General features: G+C 48.6%; 1 protein-coding gene across 11 annotated transcripts in view; it reads left to right on the forward strand.

Moving 5' to 3' along the window:
• LOC135114901 (uncharacterized) overlaps nt 1-10,492 on the forward strand; it is an 18,737-nt gene extending 8,245 nt beyond the window's left edge. For 4 of the 11 annotated variants that reach the window (XM_064031152.1, XM_064031150.1, XM_064031145.1 and 1 more), the window contains 6 exons: nt 11-187; nt 3,769-3,952; nt 4,397-4,480; nt 6,098-6,199; nt 6,574-6,751; nt 10,037-10,492. Coding sequence is in view for 1 of the 11 variants with exons in the window: in XM_064031156.1 (XP_063887226.1) it covers nt 102-187; nt 3,468-3,621; nt 3,769-3,952; nt 4,397-4,416 (444 nt within the window). In the remaining 10 variants the exon portion in view is untranslated. Of the gene's footprint in view, nt 1-10; nt 188-3,467; nt 3,626-3,768; nt 3,953-4,396; nt 4,481-5,557; nt 5,592-6,097; nt 6,200-6,573; nt 6,752-10,036 lie in introns of all 11 variants that reach the window. The other 7 variants (XM_064031147.1, XM_064031156.1, XM_064031148.1 and 4 more) reach the window with 6 other exon arrangements.
• The last annotated feature ends 7,008 nt before the right edge of the window (nt 10,493-17,500 follow it).

The raw sequence follows: 17,500 nt of genomic DNA on the forward strand, positions 1-17,500 counted from the left end.
TCTCTCTCAGATCTTCGCTGGGGGGGACGTCAGCATGGCCACCGTCAGCAGGGAGAGTGGGGGTGCTGAGGACTTTTGCAGCCCTCCCCTACCCCGACCAAATGCCCCCTCTCACAATTCAAGAACATATGATTAAGAAACTTCTGTCAATTGAGGAAGAAGACATGATTGATGACGATTTGTTTACGTAAGTGTAATAATAATAAAAAATAATAATAAACGGTTTATTATTTAGGCAGTTGACAAACTGAAAATGTACATAGGGGATGGGGAAAAACTTAACATTAATCCTAAAGGTAAGTCTAATCTAGGAGGGAAATACTATTGATTGATGGCTCGCACCATGGTGGGAATCGCACTGAATCTGTACCGGTCCGTGCACGGCGCCTTCAGGGGCGTTATTTTGTTGTGGTGTCTGGTGGCACGGACAGGGCGAGGCGCGTCGGGCGGCAGCATGTCTCTGAGACGCGGATGATGCAGTAGTCCCCTCCCAAACTTCTCCAGAGCCTCTCGGTGCCTGGTGGATATTCTGGACAGACTCAGGGTGGTCAGGGCTTCTTCATAGGTGGTGTATGCAGGGCCAAGGATGACCCTGCACGCCCTTTTCTGCACACTCTCTAGCTGTAGCTGTTGAGTGTGTGTGAGGGAGGAGGACCACGCTGGGGAGGCGTACATGAGTTCGGGGAGAATGAAGGTAAGGTACACCCCCCTTAACTCATCTGTCGGCGTCCCCAGCGACCTGAGTCCGCAGCATGTACAGCCTGTAGGTAGCTGATCTCACGGTGCTGGCGACATGCTGCTTCCAGGTCAGCTGGTCGTCCACCGTGACTCCGAGAAGCTTGGCACATTAGACCACCTGGAGGGGATGAGGGCCCACTGTGAGCCGGGGAGGGGGCACTGGTACAGAGGAGGTACAGAAATGCATCACCACAGTTTTGCTGTGGTTGATGGTCATCCTGCTCTCCTCTGTCCACGTCTGCAGTCGCTCCAGATTTGCTTGCAGTGGCGAGTAGTCCGGGTTCTTGGTGGAAACTGGGACGCCCACGGTGCAGTCGTCCACATACTTCCAGCGATGGGGGGTGTCGGTGAGGGCGTCGTTGATGAGGAGGAAGCATAGAGGACCCATCTTGGTCCCCTGGGGGACTCCACATGTCAGCTGTTGGAAATTAGAGACAGAGCCCTGATAGCGAACGGCCTGACGTCTCCCTGTGAGGAAGTCGGCTAGCCACGCTATCAGATTAGGAGGGAGACCCAGACTTACTGCCTTGCTGATGACAACAGTGTGATCAACAAGATCAAAGGCTTTTTTGAAGTCCACAAAAGCAACAGCTAGAGAGGTGTTTCGCTTGTCCAGGTGGCTGTGGATGAATTCAAGGAAGCTGGTCAGGTAATGTGAGGTGGAAGTGGCTTTAATATTTCCGAATTGTCTGATATCCACGGTGTTACAAATTTTGGTGTATGCCCAGTCATATACAAAATCTTCACAAATAAGGCTAGGGATGGGAGTGATAGAGACTGGCCTGAGGTCATTGAGTGACTGAGGACTGGAAGTTTTGGGGATGGGGGTGACGTAAGATGTCTTCCAGTCCGCGGGGCAAGAGTGTTGGGAGAGTGAGGCGTTTATTATGGAGCATAGCGGTGTTGCTAGCTCTACAGCAAATTCCTTGTAAATTTTTATAGGAAGGTCAGTGGGTGTGGTGGATCTTGGTTTAAATTTAAGTATTCTCTTAAAAACATCCATCGCCTGGACAGTGTGTGGAGGGGAGGGAGCGGGCAGATAGGCAGGAAGCGGAGTGGTGTGGAGGGGAGGAAAGGTTTGACAGATTGCAGCAAAGTGATTGTTCATCTCCTGAGCCGCGAGATTAGCAGGAAGGTGTGAGGTGCAAGGAAGAGATGAAGTATGCTTTTGTAAGCCACACAAAGCTTTGATCTTAGCGTACCACTGTCTGTTGTTGGTCAGCTTGAGGTGGTGTATCTTGTCTGGGTAATAGCTTGCCTTTGCATTCTTAATCTCCCTGATTACTCTGTTTCTTAGTTTCCTATAAAGGACCGGGCAGGAGTGGAACGCCCAGGTCCGCTGACGCATGAGTCTTTTAATGCGGGGCGTCATCCAGGGAGCATCAGACGGGTGCGTTGTGACGCTCTTGGCTGGGAAGTAGTGGTGGAAGGCTGCTGTGGTAGTGGCGACGTAGTTTGCCATTTTAAGTGGACGTCCTCCTCATCCAGCACCTCGGTCCACGGGTGTTGTGTCACCCACTGCCCAAACTCCCTCATGGCTGAGTCAGGCATGGGGCGGTGGGTCCTGGTGACAGCTGACCGGGGGGTCGAGGTGGTGGGTGTGGGTGACCACAGTATGGAGAGGTGGGTGCTCCGTCCCATGGGAGGCAGCGGCTTGGGTGGCGAGTACTGCTGGCCCAGGTCTGTGAGTATAAGGTCGAGGATGGCTTGCTGGTGGGTGGGGAAGTCCACGACCTGGGTGAGGTGGAGCTGGTGTAGGATATCGTTGATATCTAATCTGTTAAAGTCCCCACAGATGACCAGCTTGGCAGCAGGATACCTCACCCTCAGGGCATCAGCAGTGTTGATGATGTGAGCGGCGAGCAACTGTGCAGTGGCGGCTCGTGGGGGATGGTACACGACGCAGACTATGATGGAGGCCGTGTTGCTGGGATGGGAGGGGGGCGTGACTCTCACCCACAGGGCCTCCACACCGGCAGGAATATCGACAGGGAGGTGTGAGGGGCTGAGGGCAGAGCGGCAGAAGACGGCCACTCCCCTCTGGCACTGGAGGTCACTACCTTGATGGGACGCACCACACTTTTGCCTCCTCTCGATCCTCGGTTTCGAAATAGTTTCAAGGACTTAAGGCACTGTATCACGTTGGGTGGCGGGTACCCAGATCCTCGTCTACGACGTAGGAGGTAGTTGCGTTCGTACGTTTGCACTGAAGCACTCATTTTTCTTTATGTATCACACGCATTCGCTACAAGTGTTCACGAAAACAACAATCCCACCAGGTCGAGCCTCAAACTAAACGCTAAAAGTTGAAAACAGAAAAGGAAAAAACAAAACAAACTGAGGTCACTATCACTAGGGGGCGGGGAAGGCCAACAAGCTGGCCGAGGCTGCTCGAGAGCGCCTAAGGTCACACGTCCTGCCCGTGTGAGGTCAAGACGGTGTGTGTGTGTGTGTGTGTGTTTGGGTGTGTTATGGTATATTTTGTGTGTGTTTGGGGGTGTGTTGTGTGTTTTGGTATGATTTGGGTGTGTGAGTGTGTGTTTCTGTGTGTATTTGTGTGTTTGATTGTGTTATAAAATTTATTTTTGATGTTTTCAGCGACAGAATGTTGTATTTTTTGTGTTTGTTTACATTTGTGTCATATCAATCTATTTACAAACAAACAAACGAACAATATTTCCATCCCCACGTTTGTTTACACTCATTCACTCACCCACTTCCAAACACAGGTACACAGAGACAGTGTTTGCCTCAGTGTGCGCTTGGAACAGCTCCCTCACGCTTGCTGGCTTGCACAAACACACACACGGGCTGGACTACCGTTTGGCTGAGGACTGTGTGGCTCAGATTGGCCGGAATGCAAGGGAGACCATTCAGGAAGTGGCGAGTGCGTGCGTTTGTGTGCGTTTCACTGCATTTTACTGAAGGTTTCCCAGGACAAAACAGGACAAACTGACCTGCTGGCATTTCACACGCAGAATCTCACAAGCGTCCACTGATCCGTTACCGAGCTAATCCAAACGTCCACAGATTCGTACTGGCATTCAAAACGTGGCCAAGAGTCTTCCTTCGCATCCCCCCAGCCAGGACGCCTTACGCTGTTATGTCCTTCCCCTGTACAAGGACTTCACTGACCCTAAACAAACGGCCAAACTCCAAATGCCGTATGCTGAGGGAGTGTTGAAGCTTGGCAAGGAGATGGCGGAGGTGTTCAGTGAGTTGGATTGTGTGTGTGTATGTGTGTGTGTGTGTGTTTGGGAGTGTTTGAGTGTGTTTTGGGAGTGTTTGGGGGTGTTTTGGTTGTGTTTTGGGTATGTTTGGGGTGTTTGAGTGTGTTTAGGGGTATTTTAAAGGTGTTTTGGGATGTTTTAAATGTGTTTTGGTGTTTTTTTCTTTGTTTTTTCTATTGATTTGTGTGTTTTAAGTATATTTTTGGAGGAGAAAAATTCTCTCTCTCTCTCTCTCTCTCTCTCTCTCTCTCTCTCTCCTCTCTCTCTCTCTCTCTCTCTCTCTCTCTCTCTCTCTCTCTCTCTCTCTTAAAATCACCCTTCTACCTTTTATTTACCCCCCTTAAACCCTTAAATACACCCTTTAACTCTTCATTTACCCCTTCAACCCTTAAAAACAACTTTAACTAATCCAATCCTTTACATTACAGAGTCCAATCCTGTTCTGTGAGTATCCATTCTTGTTCGACCCTCAGGCCAAGACGCTGCTGCTCAGGTGTGACGCCACTCGTCAGGTGAGAACGAGGTGCAGGACAAATTAGGTTTGGTTTACATATGTTTATTTGTTTATTTGTATATATATTTTTTTTTTGTGTGTGTTTTTCAAGGATTCGTCAGCATTAAAGGCTGTTTGGAAGTGATTTTTCAAGATTTGTCAGTTTAAAAGGGCATTTGGAAGTGTTTTTTAAGATTTGTCAGTTAAAAAGGATGTTTTGAAGTGTTTTTTTAAGATTTATCAGTTTAAAAGGGTGTTTGGAAGTGTTTTTTTTAAGATTTGTCAGTTAAAAAGGATGTTTGGAAGCTTTTTTAAGATTTGTCAGTTTAGAAGGGTGTTTGGAAGTGTTTTTTTAAGATTTGTCAGTTTAAAAGGGTGTTTGGAAGTGTTTTTTAAGATTTGTCAGTTTAAAAGAGCAGTTGGAAGTGTTTTTTTAAGATTTGTCAGTTTAAAAGGGTGTTTGGAAGTGTTTTTTTAAGATTTGTCAGTTTAAAAGGGTGTTTGGAGATGTTTTTAAAGGGCTAAGTAAATTTTTAAAGGACCTTCCAATTGATTAATTAAAGGATGCATAAATTTTAAAGGCTGCTTCACACTTTGATGTCCCAGACTGTACACCACTGAAGCACTGGCACAGGTGGGGACAGACTGACAAACTGTGAGGTGTTTAATGAGGGTGGTTTAGACAGGCATAGGGTCAGAATTTGTATATGCCTATTAAAACACTGATTAGGCCTATGTGTTATAAGAAAAGGCTATTTTGGCCTGTGTCTTGCCAGGAAAAAGTGGACTAGGCCTATGAGAGGAAACTAGCATATTTTTTTTACTGCACCGACCATCACACACAAAAGAATAGGCCTAAAATTGCCTAGCTTTGTGTTTCCTAGGGACTCAAAATTAGTAGATTTATTGAAGAATGTAAAATATTAAATAAAGCTGCAAGAATTTCTTAGGCCTAACACAGTAGTCACTCCTCACTCACAAATGCAAGAGGCCTAACCTAATACTCTCTCTCTCTCTCTCTCTCTCTCTCTCTCTCTCTCTCTCTCTCTCTCTCTCTCTCTCTCTCTCTCTCTCTCTCTCTCTCTCTCTCTCTCAGATGCAAGGAGCGATCCAGGAGGCCGTTTTAAACAGTAACCCCATGCTGTGGCTCTTTGAAAGCTTATTTATTTATTTATTTATTTATTTATTTATTTATTTATTTATTTATTTACTTATTTATTTATTTTTTATTTTTTTTTGTTCACACACACAAACACTTAAGCTAATACAATACAGTAGTAGTAATAGTAGCATCAGTAGCAGTAATAATAACACACACACACACACACACACACACACACACACACACACACACACACACACACACACACACACACCTCCTAGATTTCCCTCCTAGATTAGACTTACCTTTAGGATTAATGTTAAGTTTTTCCCTACCCCCTATGTACATTTTCATTTTGTTAACTGCCTTAATAATAAACCGCTTATTATTATTATTTATTATTACACACACACACGCACACACACACACGCACACACACACACACACACACACACACACACACACACACACACACACACACACACACACACACACACACACACACACACACTGAAGCCATGTGTGTTTTTCCAGGTACAGTTTCTAAATGTACACATTCGACGCACACACATCGTAGAGGACCCCATCAGCCAACTGCTGCACCACAAGGTCACCGATTACAAACGGCCATTGAAGGTGTGTGCGTTTGTCTGTTTGTCTGTATTTATAGTCTCCAGTCATCTCCTCTTACCTCCCTTTTTCAGTTCTCCAGGTCATCTCCATCTTAATCTGCACTTATATCAAACCTAACCTAACTGCCCAACACTCCACCTGTCCTCCACTGATCTCCACTTACCTCCCTTTCAGTTCTCCGGGTCATCTCCATCTTAATCTGCACTTATATCAAACCTAAGCTAATCTCCCAACACCACCTATTCTCCACCCATCTCCCTTTCAATTCTCCACCTTATCTCCACAATAACAGCATAAATATATATCTGTGCATTAATACATAACCTAACCTGCCGGCCCTCCAGTGATCCTCCACTCACCTTCACGCATCTCCACAGGTCCACTTCATCGGGGAGGAGGCAGAGGATGCAGGTGGGGTACGGAAGGAATTTTTCTTGCTCCTCCTAAGAGATATTTTGAATCCAGACCATGGTATGTTTACTGAGTTCCCCGACACAAGAAGGATTTGGTTCAAGGAGGGAGCTCTGGAGGCGGCTGCTACCTATATGTTGATTGGTGAGGCCCTGGGGGTGTCTGGGGGAGTGTAGGGAAGTTTATGGGGGTCTGGGGAGCATCTGGGGGTGTGTGGGAAGGCTTATTAGGTCGAGGAGCTCTTCAAATTGACAAACGCTTGAATTTATAGGTCATAATCCGTTAAAACACCCTTTAAAATAGATAGATCTTTTCATTTAGGGTCTTTTTGGTGTGTTTGTGGGATGCGTTGGAGTGTAAAAGTGTGTTTTGGGGTGAAAATGAGTGTTTTGCAGGTATTTTTGGGGAGAAAATGTGTTTTGCAGGTATTTTGGGGTGAACATGTGTTTTGAGAATGTTTTTAGGGTGAAAATGTATGTTTTAAGGATGTGCTGGGGATGTGAGTGTGTGTGTTTTTTAGTGTTTAAATGTTTTCAGGGTGAGAGACTGTGTTTTTGTAATGTTTTGGTTGTGGAAGGTGTGTTTGGGGTGAAAATGTGTGTTTTATGGGTGTTTTTGGAGTGAAAATGTGTTTAAGGATGTTTTGGAAAGTGATTTTGGGGTGGAAAAATGTGTTTGGTTTTCTTGTACAATAGAAAAGTGTGTTGAGTGATTTTTTTGAGTTTAAATGTGTGTTTTTGGGTGTTTTGGAATTGATAGACTGATTTTTGAGGTGATTTTGGGGAGTTTCACTGTTTTTTTAGGGTGTTTTGGAAAAGAAGTGCGTATTTGTGTTTTTTTATGCTGTTTGTTGAGTGAAAGACTGAATTTTTTGTGCTTTTTGAAGACAAAACACTAATTTATACATTTTAAAGAATGATATGTGTATTTTACCTCCTACTACTACTACTTCTACTACTACTACTACTACTACTACTACTACTACTACTACTACTACTACTACTACTACTGAGGAGGAGGAGAAGAGGAAGAGGAGAGGGGGCGAGGACCAAAAAGAAAAGAATGAGTGCTAGGAATCAAGAAGAAAAGAAGGAAAGCAAGACGAGACTTAAGAAGATTAATGGAGAGTATTAGCAGTCGAACCCGTGCAGCAGGAAAAGCAGGAGGTGGAGGAGAGAGAGAGAGAGAGAGAGAGAGAGAGAGAGAGAGAGAGAGAGAGAGAGAGAGAGAGGACAAGAGTGAACATGAGGAATGGAACCCGCCCCGAGGAAAGGCAGGAGTGTGAGGGTATGAGTGAATATGAGGACATTAACCCTGCTACTGTATATCCTCCTTCCTATGATTTTAAGGCATTTATCCTCCGATTTTGGATAACATTTTTAACCTTTCTTCAGGGTCTAGCACCTCAGTGGGTCCTTTTTTTTTCTCGTTCTTTTTGTTGCCCTAGGCCAGCGCCACTCTTACATAACGAAGAGGGGGAACAACAGAGGGAAGAGGAAGGGGACAAGAAAGGTAATGAGTACTAGGAACGAACCCAAAGTGAGGAAAATGAAGATGAGGGTTAAGAAAAAGTTAATACAAGGAACTCCAGCGCGACGGGAGATGAGAAAACGAGAGTATAGGAACAGAACAGCAGGAACAGAGAGTGGACGAAAACTACATGCTGTGGGGATGAAGGAAAAGGAGAGATAAGAACGAGGGGAGAACGAGGACGAGGAAAAATACAAAACAGACAGATGAAGAGAGAGAGAGAGAGAGAGAGAGAGAGAGAGAGAGAGAGAGAGAGAGAGAGAGAGAGATATGTTCGCTTGGTATAAGAATAGAAGGAGGAGGAGGGAGAGGAAGATGTAAGACAAGGTGATACGAAGGAAACGAACAAGGAAGTATGAAAACAACGACGAGGGGGAAAGAAAAAGAGGGGAATGATGATTAAGATGCAAATGAAAAATAAAAAAAGGGCCGCAGAAACTAGTGGGAGGAAAACATAACATCCTTTATTAGAAAAAGAGCTAGAATTTTTAAACTTGGCGGAAAAAGAAGTAGAAAACAAGTAGAGAAGAAGGAGGAAAAGAAGAAAAAGAAGAAGTAGTACGTAATAGCAGTAGTAATAGTAGCAGTAACAGTAAAAAAAAAGAAAAGAAAAAAGAAATATGATAAGAGGAGAGGAAAGAAAAAAAGAAAAAAAAATAGAAAACAAGAAGAGACAAAGAATATAACAAGAACAAGAACAGGAAGAGTTGATGGAAAGGAAGGAAGAGACTGTTCAAGCTAGAGAGAGAGAGAGAGAGAGAGAGAGAGAGAGAGAGAGAGAGGCTGCTATAGTTAGTGAATCCTCGGCAGCCTCGCGATACATTCAAGGTGATGTTTCTGTTCCGTCAGCTGGTGTGTGTGTGTGTGTGTGTGTGTAACAGCAGTGAAAGTAATGTAATGAAAAGGTAATGGTGTCAAGGATGTGACTGTTCTCTTCACTTTGCTGAAGGCCTCCCAGTGTCCATGCATCTCGTCTACCATCACACAACTTGAGTTTTATTTTTATTGCAAGTTAATGTGATAAAAGTGTTTTGATGGATGTTTTTTCTTTAGCAGTGTATTCACCCGAGCTCTTCTTTGTTTTGACAGCGAGCTAGCTTGCTGGCCGCGCAGGGCCGGCTTTGGTCCCCTCACCTGTTATGTCTCCTCACGACTTTAGTTAATTGTAGCACTCCAGAAACCCAGTGAAGAATCTTGTGGTAATTTCTTACATTGGCAAAGTCACAAGCTAACAGTGTCTTCACCAACCACAGAGAGTTATCAAAAGACTCTTCTAACGGTGCCATGCATGAGGCTGGGTGTATACTTAACAGTCGTAGAGACATTTTCAGAGACTTTAATTAATTGAAGCGTGTTGCCCACACTTGTCATGGATGTCTGACTGAAGTGGAAAGTACGGGCCGTACTGAACCCTACCCAGTCATTCCAGCAAAATTTGAGGGATGATCTGGCATGAGGCACACCTTTTTTTTCTTTTCCTCATTTCCTTACTTCTCCCTCTTATTCCTTCCTTTCTGTTATCATTACAAACCCATTCTATCATCTTCCTTACCATAAACCATCAAAACATCTTGACAATCTCATTTAAATCACTGTTTGGGTGTGTGGGGCAGTGTTCTGGGGGTGTAGGGATGTGTTTTGGTGTGTTTTGGTGTATTTTGTTGTGTTGTGTGTGTTGTTTGGGTCTCTCTCTCTCTCTCTCTCTCTCTCTCTCTCTCTCTCTCTCTCTCTCTCTGTTTCCTTATTTATCAGTCTCTCAGCCACTATACCTTCTAAAACCTATTTTTTTTTCTCTCTCTCTCTCTTTCTCTAAACCTCTTATTTTCCTCTATCTCTCAGAATTTACATCTTTTTATTTGTCTCTATTATTTATTTGTCTCTTTCTTTCTCTCTCTGCAGGATTTTGGGTAATGGGGGCAGAAGTGTGCTATATTGTGGGCGGCCTGTCCATGCTGCTGCCGCTAGTGATGTTGCAGGCCTACTGAGCTCCCAGCCACGCCCCCAGCCTGTGCATATTAGCCAGGTTAAGGTGGACGGATGTTTGGCTGACGTTGGGCTATTTTCTATGGTGTTTTGGGCTAGTTTGGGCTGTTTTTCATGTGTCGTTCTTTTTTTGGGGGGGCTATTTTTATGTATTTTTGTTCTTTTATTTTTCATGGTTCCAGCGACAGTTTAAGAGGCTGTAGTGGAAGTTATTGCAGTTTTCAAGGGTGTTTTTATGGTTCTAAAATTTAACAGGTCGTAGTGGAAGTTACTGGGGTTTTCAAGGGTGTTTTCATGATCCCAGTGACAGTCTAAGAGGCTGTAGTGGAAGTTACTTGGGTTTTCAAGAGTGTTTTCATGATTCCAGTGATAGTTTAACCCCTAAAGGACCGCGCGGGGTAAGTATATCAGTCCCGCTAGGGCGGGGGATATGGGGAAAAACGTGCAAAATAGCTTATCTTTGCATGCTCAGTACGCCTAACCTACAATAAACGAGTGAAAGAAAACAATACTTACCCCACAATCAACTCCTCCTCTTTTGAATGGTACCAACCAGAAGTTTCTAGGTGCCATGGTTACGGAGATATGACGAGTTGATTGAGGTGGTGTTGCGGTGAAAGTGAGGGGGCGCGTCCGATCAGTGATGGTGGCTCTGGCTTAGTAACGCAGAAAACGGGATCTATGACCTTTTTTACCCTAATTGTACTGGGGCCTGGTGTACTAGGCCCTGCAACAGGTTCAGGTTGGGCTGATTGCTGGGCTGGTTGCTCTGGTTTTGGCGGTGACAGCACTTCATCATCGGTGGTGGCTGTGGTGGTGCTGGTGCCCCTGTCTCCTGCATCATCAGACCCCAGCACATCACTGTCCTCACTCTCAATAATCGTGGAGACAGTGATTTCTAACTCCTGTTCAATGCCACTTATACTTAGAGGCCTCCTAGCTGACGTGGAGGGCCTAGAGTGGATGGATGGAGTGGAAGTAAATACGCGCGGGGGCGAGTGCACCAAATCGGACGAGGCGGAATCACTTCCATGATGACCAGCCATGACGAAGGCTAGCGGGGAACTGACAACCCTTCCCATCCTAGTCTTAATCAGTGTTGCCATACACTTGGCTAGAAAATCGGGCGGAAAAACGCATAATTTGGCGTTATTTACAAAGAGACGTCGATCGACGTCCCCGGTCCTTTGAGCCCAAAACGTCGATCGACGTCCCCGGTTCTTTAGGGGTTAAGAGGTTTAACAGGCCGTAGTGGAAGTTACTGGGGTTTTCAAGGGTGTTTTCATGATTCCAGTGAATTTGAAAGGCTGTATACATTTAATTAGAAAGAAAAATAGTGTTTATTACCATGATGAGAGAGAGAGAGAGAGAGAGAGAGAGAGAGAGAGAGAGAGAGAGAGAGAGAGAGAGAGAGAAAGAAAATGCATTAATCTTTAGTAAACAAACAAGCAAATTCTGTTACCTGTATATTAAGTAAATATTCCATTAGTGTTTAAGAACAAATTATATTAGCATAACTTATTGAATATATTATTACTTGTACGATATGTTTTCCCGGCGGCAAGCCAAGCACTGCTTGTCGCCAAGAGTGTATCCTCAGTTCCGGGCCGAGCCCAATAAAGGAGAGATGTGTGTCCCTGTGTCTCGTTCCCCTGTCTAGCTATCTTACATGGCGCAGTGAAACCCTTACCTACACCGGTCAAGATGCCTCTACCTCGCCGATCCCCTCGCTCGACGCCTAGGGCCTCGACGACAGTGGTTCCTCGCAGCCTCCAGCCGCTGCTCCAGCAGGCAAGGCAGACCATCAGTGACCAGCAAGCCATCACCACCTTGCAGGCCAACATGGCGGCGCTCATCACACGAGGCAACGTGGCGCCCGCCCCTCGGGTGCCTCTCTCGGCTGCCCCCGAGAAATGCGACCTGGATATGACACCAGCTGCATTCAGGTCGTGGGAACGGTCCATGGAGTGCTGGCTTCTCCTCTGCAAGTGGCCACGCCAGGAAGCGGTCCATCACGTCAGACTCCTCTGTGGCCCCCCCGCTGCAACGTGCCTTGGACGCCAGATTCACCTTCAACCAGTGGAGCGCCCTCACACAGCAGGAGGCGCTGGACGCCATTGGTAACCTAGTGCTTCGCTCCTCCACCCCGGCAGTGCAGTGGGCAGAGTTTTTCGGTGTCAGCCAAGGGCAGGACGAGTGTGTTAGTGACTACTTCGTACGGGGCGCCCAGAAAGTCAACGACTGCGCTTTCGAGTGTCCCCAGTACAGCCTCAACCTCTCTGAGTACTTGCTATTGAAAAAGCTTGTGGTAGGCATCCGCGACACGGGCCTCAAACAGCAGGTGTATCAGGCGTGTGACTCGTTAGGCAGTGTGGACGCCCTAAGGGCCATGTGTTGTGCATATGAGGCAGCCCGCCAACACACCACAGGCGTGGGCGGTTGGCGGGAAAGCAGTCGCGCGGCTGGCACCGTGCGGGCCGAGGAGAACGGGAACCAGACGCTCGACGCCGCCGCTGCCACCACCTCTGGCAAGACACAGCCCTCACGTACTTGCTGGAACTGTGGTACTTCGCACGCCCCTGACAGAGCTTCCTGCCCGGCCAGGGAAGCAGTCTGCGTCGCCTGTCGTAAGAAAGGTCACTTCAAGAGGTGCTGCAGGAGCTCCAAGCGCCCACACGGCACTGCATCTGCCTACGCCGTCTCGGGATCAGTGACAACGGCAGGCGCGAACGTGTCCCGCCAACCCACCATAGAGGTAACAGTGGCGCTTGGCAAGGGCGCCAAGCACCGCACAGCAGCTGTGGCGGACACCGGCGCCCAGGTGTGCGTCGCGGGGGCGGCCCTCCTGTCCAGTCTCAACATACAACCCACGCAGCTACAGGGATGTGCAGGCTTGCGGGATGTAGCGGACTTGCCCTTACGGTGCCTCGGATCGTGCCGGTGTGACATTTACCTTGGCGGCCATGCTACACAGCAAGAAGTATACTTCGTACCCTCCGCCAGGTCGCTGTTCCTGTCACTGAGCGCGTGCAAGGAGCTGGGGCTGGTGCCCGCCGGCTTCCCTCACCACTCCCTGCCGACAGTGCAAGCAGTGGAAGCGCGTGACACGACCGCTGAGCCTGCCCAGCCGCCTGCCAAGCCCGCTACGATACCATTCCCGCCACACGAGGAGCACGTACGACGGCTGGAGGAGTGGCTACTACAACACTTCTCGGCCTCCGCCTTCAACACCACAAGGAGCCCGCTGCCCGTGATGGACGGCGAGCCTCACCACATCCACCTGGCACCCAACGCTGTCCCCTACGCCTGCCACATGCCCGCCTCGGTGCCGAAACACTGGGAGGACGAGGTGAAAGCCCAGCTTGAAGACGACGTACGGCGAGGCGTCATCGAGCCCGTCCCGGCAGGGGAACCCACGGAGTGGTGTGCCCGCATGGTTGTGGTAGCAAAGAAATCAGGGCAACCGCGGCGCACCGTCGATTACCAGCGCCTCAACGCCGCATGCCGCAGAGAGACACACCACACCCCCGCCCCCTTCGACATGGTGTCTAGTGTCCCCAAACATTGCTTCAAGACAGTGGCTGACGCTTATTGGGGGTACCACCAAGTCAGGCTGGACGAGGAGAGTCGAAGTCTTACCACCTTCATCACCCCATGGGGGAGGTTCAGGTACCTCCGGACCCCCATGGGCCACTGTTCTGCTGGCGACGCATACACAAAGCGCTTCGATGACGCCATCCAAGGCATCGTGAGGAAGCACAAGTGTATCGACGACACCCTCCTCTACGACAGCAACATCGAAGACGCATTCTGGCACACGTACGAGTTTCTGGCGACCTGTGCAGCCAAGGGGATTACTTTGAAGCCTGAAAAATTCCAGTTCGCACGGAGGGAGGTGGATTTCGTGGGTTTTCGCCTCGGCTGGGAGGAGTACAAACCCACAGACGAGCGCCTAGCGGCAATCAAAAGCTTCAGGATGCCTGACAAGCCCTCCATCTCAGACATCAGGTCGTGGTACGGATTTTTCAATCAACTTGCCCCATTCCTCGCCACAGCCCCAATCATGAACGCCTTCAGGGAGCTCCTGAAGAAGCCGTGCGGAAAGGCTGTGTACTGGGACGAGCACCTGCAGGAGAAATTCCGCCGCGCTCAGGACACCATATGCCAGCTTGCAAAGGACGGCCTGGCATATTACGACAAAACCCGCCCCACAGTTGCCCTCACAGACTGGAGCAGGGAGGGCATTGGATTCATTATCCTGCAGCAGTTCTGCCACTGCTCGTCTGCTGCCGCTCCCTTCTGCTGCAGGGCGGGCTGGCGTCTGGCCCTGTGCGGAAGCCGCCACCTCACGGCCGCCGAGACTGGTTACGCCGCGGTAGAGGGGGAAACCTTGGCTGTGGTGTGGTGCCTCCAGAAAGCCCGGCTGTTCTTGTTGGGGTGCCTGAACCTCACCATCGTCACCGACCACCCCCCTCTCACCAAGCTGCTGGGGGACAGGGCCCTCACAGAAGTCATCAACCCACGACTCTTCCGGCTCAAGGAGCGAACGCTACAGTACCGCTTTCAAGTCAAATATCTGCCAGGAAAAAGGAACGCCGCAGCCGACTTCCTGTCCAGATACCCAGCCCTCAGAAGCCCCACCACAGACACCGACGCCGACCTGGATGAGGACCTCACCGAGGCAGTAGCAGCCGTGGTCATCGCCACAGCCGAACACGAAGGTCACGTTCTCGACGAGTCAGCGGTGAGAAAATCTGCAGCCGACGACCCTGTCTACCAACTACTACTGGCCAAAGTGTTGGCCGCGGACTGGCACCCACACAAGGCGCAAGAAGTGGCCTGCCTGCGCCCGTTCTATGGCGTGAGGGACCGGTTGGCAGTCTCTCAAGACCTTGTCTTTGACCAGGGTTGTGTGCGACTCGTGATTCTTGAGCCCCTCCGCCCACAGGTAGCAGCAAACTTACACGCTGGTCACCAAGGGCTAGATTCCATGCTGCGGAGGGCAAGGCAATGTGTATACTGGCTCGGGTTGGAAGGGGACCTGCAGCACTACCGGGCGTCGTGCACGTCATGCGAGACGCACGCTCCGTCTCAGCCCTCAGAAACACTCGTCATCACGCCGCCCCCAGAGTACCCATTCCAATCCACAGTGGCGGACATGTTTCAGCATGAGGGGCACACCTACATGGTCTACGCTGACAGGCTCACTGGATGGCTAGAACTCGCCCATTTCTCACACGGTGCTACATCTAATAAAATCAAGAGTCAAATGAGGCAGTACTTCACGCGATGGGGCGCCCCGGAACAGCTGTCCACTGATGGGGGGCCGAACCTGGCGAGCGAGGAAATGTCGGAATTCCTCAAGAAGTGGGGTGTCATTGCACGCCTGTCCTCAGCACAGTACCCACAGTCAAACAGGCGGGCCGAAGCAGCGGTCAAGACGGCCAAAAGAATCATCAGAGCCAACACAGGTAGCGGGGGCTCATTGGACACGGACAAAACCTCCCTCGCTGTGCTGCAGTACCTTAACACCCCGCTGCGATCTGTCAACAAGTCCCCCGCCCAACTTGCCACCGGAAGGCAGCTGCGTGATGGCGTGCCAACGGCCCGACGACATTACAAGGTGGACAGGCACTGGGGAAGGACGCTGCGTGAGAGAGAAGTGGAAATGGGGGAGGAAGGCAACACCCTGATGGCAACCTGCACACCCAGACAGCTCCGGCCCCTGTCCCCCGGCACACGAGTAAGGATGCAGAACCAGGCCTCGGGCACGTGGGACCGCACGGGCTTGATCGTGGAGGCGCTGCCCTACAGGCAGTACACCGTCAGGCTTGATGGTAGCGGCCGAATAAGCCTCAGGAACAGGAAACATCTGCGGCCCGTCGCTGAGTCAACCCCACCGCCCGCACCGCCAACCCTGCGCCCACCAACCACGACACCCGCACAAGTCTCAACCCCCACCCAACCTCAGCTACGCTCCGCACCCAGGAGGCAGGTGCGGCGACCGGGGTGGCTGAGCGACTATGTGTAACACACACACACACACACACACACACACACACGCACATACACATATCAGATTAATGTGTTGCAGGCACACATTTATCTTAGGGGGGGGATATTGAATATATTATTATTTGTACGATATGTTTTCCCGGCGGCAAGCCAAGCACTGCTTGTCGCTGAGTGTATCCTCAGTTCCGGGCCGAGCCCAATAAAGGAGTGATGTGTGTCCTTGTGTCTCGTTCCCCTGCCTAGCTATTTTACATAACTGATCAAATGTGCAGTATTAGTATGGCTGTATTCCCAAACACGCCCACACCCGCTTGCCTGACTGTCAATGTTTAATTGAAAAAGTTATTGGGATTTTCAAGGGCGTTTTTCAAGTTATTGGGTTTTCAAGGGTGTTTTTCATGTTTCTAATGTTAAACAGGCTGTAGTGGAAGTTACTGGAGTTTTCAAGGGTGTTTTTCATGATTGTACAGTTTAACAGGTTGTAGTGGAAGTTACTGGGGTTTTCAAGGATGTTTTTCATGATTCCAGTGATAGTTTAACAATTATTCTGCCTCACCAGTGGAAAAAAAAACCGCCTTTAATAGCCTGACCAACCGTGTGTGGCCTTGCAGAACAGTGAGAGAGAGAGAGAGAGAGAGGGGTGGGTGTTGTTTGGGAGTGGTAACCAAGAAATGACATACATAGTCAAGTATATATGTATATTTAGTGTGTGCCTTTCCCCTGTTGTATTTGTGTTTATTTGAGACGGGCAGGAGAAATTGTTTAGCCTCGTCTTTAAACTCTCTTCTCGGGGTGTAATCTCACCTAACCTTAATAAAATGTTGATTATTATTCCTCTAGTTTCATTTTTCACTCATATTTGTGTGTTTACTGTCTTGTAGGAAGCTTACAGTGTGTGTGTGTGTGTGTGTGTGTGTGTGTGTGTGTGTGTCCTATGATGATGATGATGATGATATTGATAGAGAGTGTGTGGTAATGTTATGGCACACTCTCACAAACAAGAGCTCATTAACATCTTGAAGCAGAACAAGTTCAGCATTGTTGTGGATGAATCCACAGATATGTCGGTCTGTCAGAATTGATGCATCAGGGTTGAAGGAAATGCTGTTGTCACCAAATTTTGGGATTTAGTGGCGTTATTTAGCAGTGATCCTAGTGAAGCTAATGAAGGTGCTACAGCTGCCAGGTTGTTTTCAGAGATAATGAAAACCTTTACTGAAAATGGTATACCTACTTCTAATATGATTGGCTTTGGTTGTGATGGATGCAGCACTATGATGGGGCCTAATAACTCTGTGAGTAGCAGGTTAAAGGAACTTTGCCCAGGAATCTTTATTAGGAAATGTGTGTGCCATTCTGCCCATA

Source organism: Scylla paramamosain, chromosome 28, assembly GCF_035594125.1.
Source record: "Scylla paramamosain isolate STU-SP2022 chromosome 28, ASM3559412v1, whole genome shotgun sequence".
In the NCBI taxonomy this organism is placed as follows: domain Eukaryota; kingdom Metazoa; phylum Arthropoda; class Malacostraca; order Decapoda; family Portunidae; genus Scylla; species Scylla paramamosain.